The sequence below is a fragment of the Prionailurus viverrinus genome, chromosome F1 (genome assembly GCF_022837055.1).
Source record: "Prionailurus viverrinus isolate Anna chromosome F1, UM_Priviv_1.0, whole genome shotgun sequence".
In the NCBI taxonomy this organism is placed as follows: Eukaryota; Metazoa; Chordata; class Mammalia; order Carnivora; family Felidae; genus Prionailurus; species Prionailurus viverrinus.
Window position 1 is genome coordinate 53382489 of NC_062577.1, and position 14272 is coordinate 53396760.

The 14272-nt window shown below is 38.8% G+C and overlaps 1 protein-coding gene across 7 annotated transcripts in view; it reads right to left on the minus strand.

Moving 5' to 3' along the window:
• Window positions 1-14272, minus strand: part of LOC125155310 (uncharacterized) — a 33563-nt gene that overhangs the window by 16131 nt on the left and 3160 nt on the right. For 5 of the 7 annotated variants that reach the window (XM_047840496.1, XM_047840497.1, XM_047840494.1 and 2 more), the window contains exons 4-6: window positions 12000-12104; window positions 10270-10438; window positions 7824-7888 (exon numbers count right to left, since the gene is read on the minus strand). In XM_047840496.1, coding sequence (XP_047696452.1) covers window positions 7824-7888; window positions 10270-10438; window positions 12000-12104 — 339 coding nt within the window. Of the gene's footprint in view, window positions 1-7823; window positions 7889-10269; window positions 10439-11999; window positions 13079-14272 lie in introns of those variants that run through there. The other 2 variants (XR_007148135.1, XR_007148134.1) reach the window with 1 other exon arrangement.

The following is a 14272-nucleotide window of genomic DNA, read 5'->3' on the forward strand; positions in this document are numbered from 1 at the left end:
GGTCCACAGGAGGGATTTTGGAGGTTTTGGCCAAGATAATGGCAGTAGGATGGAAAGAAGCTGGTAGATTCAAGAGGAATTAGGAAGCAAAATATGAATAGTGTTGATAATCTTGCCAGGCATTTTGTAAATGACCATTTCACTGTTTTATCTGACCCTGCTCAAGACCTAGGAAAGAACCAGCAGAGCCAGGACTTCCTGTTATTGTCTGATTCAATTGGTTGCATCCTTTTTTCACATCCAGGAACCTTCTTTGCTTATTAGTTATTGCTCATCCCTGTAATTTCTAACTCTACACTTTTTATTAAGGTTGACCTTGGAACTGTGATCTGACGGACACTGTTTGATTTCCACTTGAGGTGAAACTCAAGCAACACATGCCCTTTTCGATTACCTACCTGTTTGTCCCGGAAGCAGGATTACTAGAAGCTTGTCAAAGCTGTTAGCATCTTTACATTGATCTTTATTTTACAAGAAAAACTCAGGAATAATCTCAGTTTTAAAGGAAAAGAAATATTATTAAGTGTACCATGGCCTAAGCATCTGCTGAAGGCCACAGTATGGTCTTTTGGTTATCTCACAGAAAAATCAACAGTCGTCAGAATATATTTATTACCCTACTTAGTGGATTTCAGTAACAATCTCATTATGCCCACCCTCACACAGTACAAGCCTTTCTCCATTAGAAGAAGGAACAAAAGGTCATAGCTTTCCTGCAATTTCTATACACTAATTACAGAGACCCTTTACTAGGTAAGCCTGAACATAATTGGGCCATTACTGAATCCCACCATGAAATCAAAAATATACAATTTTATTCTTATTGGTTTTCCTGTGAGTGAGACACAGATCATCAATGGATATTCAAAGGGTAGCAAGAATTTTATTGATGGGTTTTCCAACTACGAAATTCCAGCTCCAGGGATTCTATTAATATTCCTCATATTAAAGAACCTTATGGACAGGTGGCCATTTGCGACCTCCTCCTGATCCAAAGCAATTCTAAATATCTAGTTTTATAGTTGTGAACCTTATTCAATGGCAAGTTCAGGAAATAATATTGATGCCTATAAGAAAACTTTTCCTTCAGAAAGTCATCAAAGTGTCCTTAAAGCCAGCAGTGTTCCAGGAAAAATTTAATAAGACCCCTTCAAAACTGTGTGTAAATATACATAATAACAAAAAGGTAGTACCATTTCAACCTAGAGCTATATGTAAATGTCTGAATTAGGACATCTGAATCTGGTCTCAAGTCACTAAGAGAATCACTTGCTTCATGGACACACTTCTACTCTGGAAGTGAAGTTAGCTGCTAACTCCTATTGCAAAGCTAAACATTCTTCATCCAATTATCTTTCTTCCAGTGCAACGACAAGGTCCTAGTGCAATGAGTTTGGTGAAGTCAAGGCCCAATGTTGTCTAGTTTCCTTCTTAAGAAAATTAAGTTTTGTGGTGTCTGGGTGGTTTAGTCAGTTGGGCAACCGACTTCATTTTGGCTCAGGTCATGATCTCACAGTTTGTGACTGCATCAGGCTCTGCACTGACAGCTTGGAGCCTGCTTGGGAGTCTCTCTTTCCCTCTCACTCTGCCCCTCCCCTACTCATGCCTTATCTTTCTCCAAAAATAAGTAAATAAACTTTAAAAAAAAAAAGAAAATTAAATTTCACGTTTTCCGCTTTTATATAAATAAATCCATTTGAAATGACAAAATGAAAAGAACTTGAAAGAAAAATCAGAAAAGCCAAGGAGGCAATGTCCTTAGAAGGTATTTGTTACGATAATGGCCATTTTTTTTTCTTTCTTGTGATAATGACTATAATTGGGCTTGATCAAACACATGACCACACCCAATTCTTTTTTTAAAGTTCTATCAATACCACAACAGCACCCTGAGCTAGCAGAGTACAAGAAATTGGAAAGTTAATATTTCATTAGAGCCTGAAAAAGCCAATCTTGTTATCTATGGAGAGGCAACATGGCACAGAAGGAAGAACACAGAGCTGGGAGTCAAGCACATGAGTGCTGGAATGTTCCTCCTCCTGTGTGGCCTTGGGAGTATCTCAACCAAACTCAGTCTCTTCTACTGAAGGATTGCAAGCATTAAAATTCTATGAGTAAAAAGAAATAAAATCTACAAGATTGCCTGTTGTTGTTTTTTAACCCTCTATGACTTTATATGGCCATGAGAGGCAACAGAAACATAAATTCCTTTGCCCACAAATGAATGATTTGTCTTTTGGTGATTTGTTCCTGAATCTCTTTCTCAACTTGGGAGCTCCGTCACCTGACTCAGTGCATATTGTGATCCTTTTCTGTCCAGGTCCAGGATCATTCTGAAAATAGAAATGTTTTTCTCACACCACTAGGCAGCAAATATTCAGACCAAGATTGGCAGGGTAGACAAATCTCTCCATTGTCTAAACTTCGAGCTTCCTGTTATTACCCATCTGTGAAGCAGAGATTCCAAAAACAAAAATCCCTGTTTTTTTGGACAAAGAAGCCTGAGGGTGTGGAATAGCGCACTGTGCCACATGCTGGTTCCATGTTTTGATCCCAGTAAGTGTAACCAATACCCATAAATTCAATAAGAAATAATTCCTGAAAAACCTGTAGGGTAACAACATCGGTGTTCAGTGCTGAGCTTCCCTTCCAGGTACTGAAAGGAAAGAATATTTCGGTGCTAGCAATATTGTAATGAGATGGCAGAAAATCTGATGACAAAAATCCTCATGTCATAATATTTAGTAGAGAAGTACTATACACAGCTTATGATGCAAATTATATTTAAATATAAGTAAATATATTTTTCTTTATATACATCTTTTAAAAACTCTTACAGTGAAAATTTATCAATTTGTTGTAAAGAATACAGCAAATTAAAATGTTTTTATTAATTTTGAAAAAGAATACAGCAAATTTAATTTTGAAAAAATAGAAATATTTGGGAAATCTACATAAGTTGAGAAGTCATTTCAGTTTTATTTTTACTTATTATTTTACAACTTATTATTTATTTATTTTAAAATCGTATCCATATATTGATGACTTTGTCTTGATGTGCCAAAAATTTACAGGCTTTGGCTAAGCACAGAAGAGATGGGTATTATTGCATTCAAATGCTCACTTGCTTTCTTTGCTTCCTTTCTTGCTTTTCTTTCTTGCTTTCTTTTTTTCTTTTTTTCTTTCTTGGAAGGGGTAGGGAGATTTTGTGACACATATGGTCTATTAGAAGCAAGAAACTCAATATCCCTGCCATCAATCTCATAGCACTTGGTATTATATGAGCATTTGTCTACAGTGCTTTATTGTGCAATTAACAAAAATGAGGGGGATGGCTTTAAAGTAACTAGTTTGCAAACATTCTATCTTTGTAGATAAAGCTGAATGTGTTATCTTTCCTGAATCAATGAGATGGCGCTCATGAAATGACAACTACGTAGTCAATAAAAATACAACTTAAAGGGGCGCCTGGGTGGCTCAGTCAGTTGAGCATCCAACTCTTCATTCAGGCTCAGGTCATGACCCCAGGTTGCACATGATCCCTCAGTGCAGAGCCTCCTTGGGATTCTCTCTGTGTCTCTCTGTCCCCCTCCCCTGCTCTCTCTCTCTGTCTAAAAAAACTTTTTTAGTTAAATTTTAAAAAAGGAAACAATATAGAACTTAAATACAAAAGTCTACGTACTGTATAATTCTATTCATAAGAAATTCTAGAAAAGGCAACATTCTTGTGTCAGGAAGTGTATCAGTTGTTGCCAGGCGCTGATGGGGGGCTGTGGAAATCTAATACAAAGGGACACAAGGGAATTCAGGGAGAGGAGATTTTTTCTATATCCTGATGATTGTGGTGGTTACACAGGTTTATAAAATTACAAGCATTCAACAAACTATGCATCTCAAATTGTTCCTATTTTAGTGTATGTAAATGATACCTTAATAAACATTAAAGAGTGAGAGAATGGGCAAGACTTGTCCAGACCTATTTATTTGAGGCGAGACCTAAGTAAGTTTCTGGCAAGAAGGCAAATGGCAGTATTTACCATACACGGTAAGAGTTCTGTGAGAGAATCCCTCAGAGGATCATTACTTGACATTTTTCTGGTTTATTTCTTGGTTGGTTGATAGGATTTATGTCTACCCACTCCTACAAAAATATAATCTCTAAAAGAAGAATGCCCTCTTTGGTCTGGTTCTTAGCTATATCATAAGCATACAGAATACTGTCTAAGAAAGTACTTTTTGACTGAATGAAATTAATGAATATATAAGATACTTTCAGATCCCCATAGGACAATGGAGATTCCTTATGATAACTATGATTTTCAGTTAACATTTGCCCGAACTAAATATTTCCTGTAAGGTGAGTATGGATAATAATTTTGAGACATTAATTTGTCTTTTGCTTTCTAATCTCTCCTTCCTTTCCAGTTGTGAGAAGACACCTAGGCTTTTGCAGTTACATTGATCATGGGACTGTTGCAGAGTGATAAGCAAGCTGTTTGAAATCCGTTGCTCCTCAAGTCTTTGTAAAATCATGTGTTTTTTTCCTAAGAGATTGTGTGTCCCAGTGGTGTTAGGAAGAGTTGGGAATACTTTTAAGAATAACAAAGGGGAGGGGTGCTTGGGTGGCTCAGTCAGTTGAGCATCTGACTCTTGATTTCAGCTTAGATCATGATCCCAAGGTCATGGGATCAAGCCCTGCATCAGGCTCTGCATTGAGTGTGGAGCCTGCTTAAGATTCTTTCTCTCTCTCCTTCTGCCCCTCTCCCCCACTTGTGCATGTGTGCTCTCTCTCTCTCTCTAAAATTAAAAAAAAGAATAAAAGAATAACAAAGGAGGGCAGAGGAATTTCCTGGGAACTAGAACAAGGAGTCGTGGGTTACCCTAAGGCGGCAGTATAGGGAAGCCATACTGAGTGGAAAACAGTCACCACCAGACAATCAGACCAACTTTCCCAGTTGAGATCATCCCTCCTAGATTGCCATGGGATTTCATACTTGTACAGTGAGCTCAGATCCACCAAAGACTGGACTCTGGACTGTATGTGACTTTTGCTCATCTTCCAATATTGATGATCAGATGAACTCCATCGTTATTGCATCTCCTTGTTTCCCTCAGTCACCACTTCTGGATCATCCATTTTCATCCAGAAACTTGTCCAGTGCTCCTTCAAAGATTCCTTACCTGATCCAGTCTCTCTACTTCCTGTCCTTTCCAACCCCTTTACTGTGCTCTACATCAACCAGAATTGCCATCAGCAAACCCTCTACATCTTTAACCTCTTCTTGCAGGATTCTTTTCATACCCTTGTTTAGATGGAAGTTGGCTGACCTTGGAAGTTCCTCATAGGAAGGCTTGTTTATCTTTTCCACCTGTACCTAAAGTAGCTCAAGTATTCTTCACGTTCTTCTCTGCTAATCTTGCTTCTCCTGTTCTAAAACCACATTTTCCTGAAATGTCTGCTCCCTACTCACCTTACTGTGTTGGCCTCAATCTCAGCACTGTATTTACTAAGGATAGTAGCAACTGCTACCATCATTGGTTACTTCAGCCTTCACATTGACTTGTGGCACTCTCACTGTGCATCAGATTCAGCGGGGACAGAGGGCTTTTAAAAAATACCAGTGCTGACACCCTATCCCCAGAGATTTGGATTTACTTATTCTGGAATAGGACTTGACTCTTAGTAGGAAGCAGATCTTCCACTTCAACCCACTCCCATCCATCCCACAGAAGGAGGCAAAAGTGCTCCAATTCTCCTGTCCAATGAGATGGAAAGCAGATTTAACTTTAGACCTGAGTTTTTAATGAAATCATAAGGGTTGCCAAAAAAAGGAGCTGGGGCATTAGATACTGTGTTTATTTTGGGCCATCTGGGAGAGCCTAGAGTCATTCATTTATTCACTTAATAAGTAGTTATTAAGCATCTAAAATAACCTAAGCAATTATTTTTAGGTTCTCCATACCAGAAGGCATTTCTCTGCACATATGGTCTGCCATCTTGCTGAAAACCAGTCTTTTGTTTATTTGCTAGCTCCCTCTGCCAGGGCTTTCTTTCCAGTCATTCCACTGAACTCTTGACAAATTCCCTAGTAATCTCCTCTTTGGATACATTCCCGTCCTCACCTAGCTTGACCTCACAACAGTATCTATGAAAGATGATGCTTGCTTCCTTTTTGAAACACTTTCCTCTCTCACTTTCCTAATTTCCCAATTCTTTCTACTTTCTGGCTATATGTTTAGAGCTCCTTATCTCTAAATACTAGAGTTACTGTCAACTGGATTGTGGCCCTCCTTTTTTCTCATTTGTTCCTGGGCATTAATAACCACCAAATTGATGCTGTCAAATTTTATACCTCGTATCTCTAGCCCTGGCCTCTCCTTTGGCATCCAATTATTTAGTCAACATTTTTACTTAGATATCAAGATCTTAAACCTAACAAGTCCAGATAGAAACAATCTTTTCTGCAAAGCTGCTCTTCCCCAGCCTTCCCTATATCAACAAATGGCATCATCATCCACCTAGATGTTAAGAAATCTAGGCATATTTTATTCCCTTACTTCCTGTATGCATCCAATCCATCAACAACTGTTTGTTTCCACCTCTAAAATTAACTCTTTTTATGTCCATTTAAATCTATTTCCACCCTATTCCAAGCCACCATGATCTCTCACTTAGAATTTTACAGTAACCTCCTCTCTGGTCTGAGCATTTATACTCTGACTCTGACAATTTCCAACAGAACTAAAAAAGAGTCATTGAGAAATGAGTTCTGATCCTATTATCACTGTGTTAAAATCATACCAAGGCTCCTCGTTTCTCTTTGGATAAAGTTGAGTGTCTGCCATAGATATGCTTGATCTGGCCCCTTCTGACCCCTGTCACCTCTGCATGAGCTACACCTCCCCTGATCACTAGGCTTTACTCCTGCAGGCTTCTGTTTCTCAAAGGAGCTTGTTGTCTTCTTCTGGAAGAACTTCCCCCAGATTGTCACATGGCCGTCTCAATCCCACCACTCATATCCCAGCTCAAATGACATCTCCTTAAGAGTTTCTCTGACCTCTCTCCAAAGTATCTCACTCCAGCCACCCCTCTTTCCAAACCATTCTCTATTATATTATCACATTTTACTACCTTTCTGACACTTATCACTAGCTGTAGCTATTTATTTTTATTTACTTATTACTTATGTTTCACTCACATAGAATGCAAGCACCATAAGTACAAGGATCTTGTCTGTTTTGTTAGGAATCCCTAGTGCCTAATGTAGAACCTGGTGCATAGTAAGAGCTCATTAAATATTTGAGGAATAAATGACCTGCCTAGGAAGCCTTAACCCTGGGACTTTACCATTGCACAAATAGTCACCTGCCTTGGATGATGTGGCTGTTCAACTTTGGAAGGATGGAATAAAAACACCCAGCTTTAATGCCTCTTTCACTTGTGTCATTGATCCAATAGGGACACACAGGTCAAGTTTACCTGTCACAATGAGAAAGAAGTTCCTTGTATACAATTAGGATGTACTTTCTTAGCAGAAATGAGAACCTAAAAGTCTGGAGGGATCAAAGTAGCCCACTTTTTCTTTTGTTTGCTTGATCATTCAGAAATGCTGGGCAAATCTTGTCATTGTTGATGGATACTGCCTAAGAGACTGTTAAATCCCATAGCGAGGTGAATTTTTAATGGAAAGGTTTTATGCAAGGTGGAATATGTCTCCTTGATGCATGATAGTACCTGTCTCACTAATGCAGGCTCTGAGACCAGGAGTCCAAGAGTAATTTGTTCAAATGAAATAAAGCCTATTCGTCTTGCCAGTACTCACCTGTTCTGTTGTTTAACACCAACCAGATGATGTAATCTGTCCCTTTCTTGTTTACAGGGATGTTTCTAAAAAGACAATCAAACATTGCCTCAGTCTGGTTAGGAATAATGAGGTGACTGCCTGGGCCTTAATTAAAGCAGAAGTTCAGTGTTGGGGGAGAATAAAGAAAGGAAAGTTATCCTCTTTTTAAGGATGTTCCAAGGGATTCGGAGACATGTATCCTTAAAAATAAAGATTGTGAGATTCAGAAACAGCCTTATGAACAAAAGGAGTCTACAATACTTGAACTTTGGAGGTAGTTCCACTTTTCCTTAAGAGAGTAAGATTCCCCAGTCTGTGAGAAAATGGAGTTCTAGTTACTTGCTTCTTAATGGATTTCAAAAGTCTTAAGACACACATGAAAAATTATTACTAGTAATTTCTTCTGTCCAAAGGGTCAATGTCCTGAGGAGACGCAGAATGCCATACACTTGTAGGCATCTAAATCTATGAGTCCCTGTCCCCCACAAAGGAAGGTTACTCACTGCTGTGTTCAGAACCTGTCGACACATGAGGATTTAGGTTCATCTTTATAGTCTCTGCACTCTGTGACTACTTTCAAACTAGAGTCCGGGAAAAAAGCCCACATTATATTATTTGTATTAGTATTATTAATGTCAGATTACTGCTATTAACTATTTTTGCAGAGGTTTGCATTTTAGTCTTGAAGCATGGATTTATTTTTATTTTTAATTATTTATTTATTTTTAAATTTACACCTAAGTTAGTTAACATATTGTGCAACAATTTCAGGAGTAGATTCCTTAATGCCCCTCACCCATTTAGCCCACTCCACCCCCCAAAGCCCCTCCAGCAACCCTGTGTTTTTTCTCCATATTTAAGAGTCTCTTATGTTTTTCACCCTCCCTGTTTTTATATTATTTTTGCTTCCCTTCCCTTATGTTCATCTGTTTTGAATCTTAAAGTCCTCATGTGAGTGAAGTCCTATGAAATTTGTCTTTCTCCAACTGACTAATTTCGCTTAGTGTAATACCCTCTAGTTCCATAGTTGCAAACGGCAAAATTTCATTTCTTTTGATTGCTGAACAATACTCCACTGTATATATAAACCACATCTTCTTTATCCATTCATCCATTGATGGACATTTGGGCTCTTTCCATACTTTGGGCTATTGTCGATATTGCTGCTATAAACATTGGGGTGCATGTACCCCTTCAAAATAGCATACCTGTATCCCTTTAAAACCTAGTAGTGAAATTGCTGGGTCATGGGGTAGTTCTATTTTTAATTTTTTGAGGAACCTCCATACTGTTTTCCAGAGTGGCTGCACCAGTTTGCATTCCCACCAGCAGTGCAAAAGAGATCCTCTTTCTCCACATCCTCACCAACATCTGTTGTTGCCTGAGTTGTTAATGTTGGTCAATGAATCATGGATTTAAAAAAAAATTTTTTTAATGCTTATTTATTTTTGAGACAGAGACAGAGCATGAATGGGGGATAATCAGAAAGAGAGGGAGACACAGAATCTGGAGCAGGCTCCAGGCTCTGAGCTGTCAGCACAGAGACTGACGCGGGGCTCAAACTCACAGACCATAAGATCATGACCTGAGCCAAAGTCAGAAGCTCAATAGACTGAGCCACCCAGGCGCCCCTTTTAAAATATCTTTTTAATGTTTATTTATTTTTGAGAGAGAGAGAGAGAGACCCAGCGTGAGCAGGGGAGGGGCAGAGAGAGAGGAAACACAGAATCTGAAGCAGGCTCCAGGCTCTGAGCTGTTAGCACAGAGCCCAACGCGGGGCCCGAACTCACGGACCGTGAGATCGTGACCTGAGCCGAAGTCGGATGCTTAACCAACTCAGCCACCCAGGTGCCCCAGTGAATCATGGATTTTAGATCAAGGGGGAATGATTTGGAAAAACAAAATCTACCTGTAAATTTATTCCACAATTGCATAGACATGAAGGCTGAAAATATTTTAAAAGTTTATTTAGTGTAGCCTCATCTTTTTTTTTTTTCAAGTTTATTTATTTATTTTGAGAGAGAGAGGCAGAGAGAGAGGAAGAGAGAGAATCCCAAGCAGGCTGCATGCTGTCAGCACAGAGTCCAGCCTGGGGCCCCAGCTCACGAACTGTGAGATCATGACCTGAGCTGAAATCAAGAGTTGGACTCTTAACCAACGGAGCCACCCAAGCATCCCCCACTCATCTTTAAATACAAGAAAACTGAAACACTTTTACCTTTTTCAAGGTAAAGCAAGTTGACAAAGGTCACATAGTATATTGAGTGTAATGATTTGGGGATGCAAGGAACGGAAAACCTGACTTATTACAAACTGAACGATGATCTAATTTATCTTACTAATGGAAGGACAGATATAGGATGGGAGTACTAGTTTTCTAAGTGTCATGACAAAATATCATGGACAGGCAGCTTAAACAACATACCTTTATTTTCTCACAGTTCTGGAGGCTGCTAGGTGCCAGCACGGTGGTTTCTCCTGAGGCGTCTCTCTTTGACTTATCAATGGCCACCTTCTTATGTGTCCTCACATGGTCTTTTCTCCGCGTGCATGCATCCCTGGTGTCTCTTCCTCGTCTTTTAAAAACACCAGTCCTATTGGATTGAGGCACCCATATGGTCTCATTGAACTTTAACCATCTTTTTTAAGGCCCTATGTCCAAATATAGTCACAGTGCAGGTAGGGCTTTAACGTAAGAACTTTGGGGAACACGATTCAGCCTGTAACACGGGCTTTAGCCTCTGGTGATTTAGCAGTTCGATAAATTATTAAAGTTTAAGAAACTGCCAACTTTTTCCCCAAGTGGTCGGTCGCTTTACATTCTCACAAGCAGTGTATGAGAGTGCCACTTACTCTACATTTTCACCAAGATTTGGTGTGGTCAGTCTTCTTCATTTTAGTGACTCCAAAAGGAGTGTAATGGTATCTCATCCTGGCTTTGTTTACATTTCTTTAGTGACTAATGATGCTGAACAGCTCGTGTGTTTATTTGCTATTGCATATCATCTTTGATCAAGTGTCTGTTTAAAGAACTCCCAAAACTCCATCTTTTTCATTTAAAAAAAATTTTTTTTAATAAAGGTTGAGTTTTGAGAGTTCTTTATATATTCTGGGCACAATCCTTTATCAGACATATGCATTTTAAATATTTTCTACAAGTGTGTGGCTTATCCTTTCTTCTTTCCTTCCTACCTTCCTTTCTTCCTTTTTAAATTTTAATTAGCTTTATTTTTAGAGCAGTTTTAGGTTCACAGAAAACTTGAGAAGGCACAGAGAGTTCCCACACATGGATAGCCTCCCTGTTACCAACCAGCCAGCAACAGAATTGCCACATTTGTTACAATTGATGAGCTACATGACACATCAAAATCACCCAAAGGCCATGGTTCACACTACCGTTCTTCATTTTTGGTGTTACACAGTCTACAGATTGGACAAAGGTATAATCACATGTATCCATATTTATGGCATCAGACAGAATATTCTCACTACCCTAAGGATCCCCTGTGTTCTATTCATCTCCCTCCACCCTGCCCATCCCCCAGTCTCTGGCAACCACTGATCTTTTTGTCTTCATAGTTTCCCCCTTTTCCAGAATGTCATGAAGTTGGAATCACACAGTATGTAAGTTTTTCCACAAAGGCTTGCTCCTATGCTTTCTTATAGAAACTTCACAGTTATATGTTCTATGTTTAGGTCTATTTCATTTTGAATCAATTTTTATGTATGGTGTGAGGTATGAATTGACGTACAGCTGTTTTTGTGGGTTTTTTTTTTGCATATGGATATCCAATTATCCAAAAACATTGGTTGAAAATACTATCCTTTCTCTGCTGAATTGATTTTGTTTCTACCTTTGTCAAGAATCAGTTTTCCATATATGTGTGTGTCTATTTCCTGACTCTCCATTCTGTTCAGTTGATCTATTGGTCTACCTTGATGGCAATACTACACCGCTTGGATTATTGTAGGGTTATAATATTAAGTCTTGAAAGCAGATAGTGCCAGTCCTTCAACTTTGCTCTTCTTTTTCAAGGTTTTTTATTTTGCTCTTCTAGCTCCTTCAAATTTTCATATGAACTTTAAGATCAACTTGTCAATTTCTACAAATGAGTCTGCCAGAATTTTGATCAGGATTGTAGTGACTCAACTGACCTGTGAACATGGTGTACGTCTTCAATTTGGAGGGTCTTCCTTAAATTTGTTCGGCAATGCTCAGTAGTCTTCAGTGCACAGGTAGGTCTTTCACACCTTTTATCCCTGTTTCACACTTTTTGATGTTACTGGAAATAGCTCAAGTTTCTCTCCTATAAGGCAACTCACCACATGTGCAAGGCTCATCTAGTCTTCTTTGAGTCACCCTGGGGGAACTGGGACTCAGAGAATTGTTAGAAAAACAGCAGATACTCTTGCTACTGTGATTTCTCTAAATAATCAATACACTCCTCCTCTCATGCTTAGGAGTCTTGTGTCTTCCACCAGCCTTCATGGCTGCTTGTTGGCTTGCAAATAAAATAAAATCTCATATCCTGTTATAGTTTCTGACATGTGCTATAGCAAATGCTCTGTGAACAGTGAGGTTTTTCTAGTCTGGCTGGTGAGAATAAGCATCATTCCTAGTCCTCTATGTGCATAGGTAACTATCACCTCTAATTCTTTTGGGTGGGTCTTTCCCTGGTCTTGGGTATTTTCTCACATGCAAGCATTGATGGGTAGTCACCTAAACTCTTGCGGGAGCCTCTTTGCAAATCTCCTGAGTTCTCTCTCTTCTCTTTGGTACTCTGCCCTGCCAATTCCAGTTGCCTTGACTTCCCTGACTCTCAGCTACATCTTTTCAGCTTGGAAAGTTTTCCGGGGTGAGTTTAAATTTCACCTCCCCATGCCATGGTCTGGGAACTTTCCTGAAGAAGTATGCTGGGGTAAATTATGGGGCTCACCTAGGTTTGGGAAGAATTCTCACTTCTCAGTGATCATTACCTTTCATGATCTGATATCTAGTTCTCGCAAACCACCGCTCCATGTATTTTTGTCTATTGTTTGGTTGTTTCAAACGGGAGGATAAATTTGATTCTAGTTACTCCATCTTGACCAGATGCAGAAATCATATGAATTCTTCTAAGTAATCATCTTAAAATTAACTTTCTGTCTCGTTCACATCCAATTTGCTATTTTGGCTATTTTTTTAGATATATAATTCTTTTAAGTTTATTTATTTATTTTGGGAGAGACAGAGACAGCGTGAGTGGGGGAGGGGCAAAGAGCAAGGGAGAGAAAGAGAATCCCAAGCAGGCTTTGCACTGTTAGCACGGAGCCTGATGCGGGGCTTGAACCCACGAAATCAAGAGATTAAGACCTGAGCCGAAACCAAGAGTCAGGTGCTTAACTGACTGAGCCAGCCAGGCGCCCCTATAGTTTTCGGTTTTTATATATTACATCTATTGTTCTTGTTTTTAGAACTCACTCTCATTGATTTTAAATTTGGAGAGTTGTTTGTACAATCCCAATAAATCGGTTATTTTTTCTTTTTTTCTTTTTTTTTACATTTTGTTTCATATTTAATTCTGGAATTAATTTTAGTGTAAGATATGAGCCTCTAATCTTATTTTTCTCTGTAAATTAATTTTACTGAAATAAGTGTTGCATAATGCCCCTTTTTTATTCATGATACTTCCTGTGTAATATTTTGTTTTTATATATTCTAGAATTTGTTTCATTTACCTTTGTTTTTTCTTTTGATTTGTACATTTTAATTACCATACCCTTGAGGCACCTGGGTGGCTCAGTCGGTTAAGCGTCCAACTTTGGCTCAGGTCATGATCGCACGGTCTGTGACTTCAGGCCCCGTGTTGGGCTCTGTCCTGACAGCTCAGAGCCTGGATCCTGTTTCAGATTCTGTGTCTCCGTCTTTCTCCCTCCTACCCCGCTCATGCTCTCTCTCTTCTCGAAAATAAGTAAACATCAAACAAAAATTGAATTACCATACACTTATAATATTCTAATATCTAAACAGAGAAGCTTCACCTCAAGTCTCGTCTTTTTAAAAAATATTATTCTCATTTACTTATTTTGAATCTTAGAATTACTTTATCAAGACATTACTCTCTGCCTCTTCTCTCCCAAAATTTATTCAAATGGGATTTGGGTTGGCATAAATAAATAACTTCACAACACTTGATCTCTCCTTTAGGAACACAATATATAATCTCAGTTTTTAAAAATTTTCCTTTATATGTCTCATTAAAGTGACACATCAATTAAATTTTGTGATTTCTTTTCCCTTGAGATCACAGTAGGATTTAACATCACTGACAATCTCTTCTTTGGGGGAATTTGTCCCAGCGGTACTCTTCCTTCTCCTAACTCTCTATCCCCATCCCTCTTTCTTGTGCTTTCCCAAGTAGCAGTGTTGATAGTCACTAAGATATCTT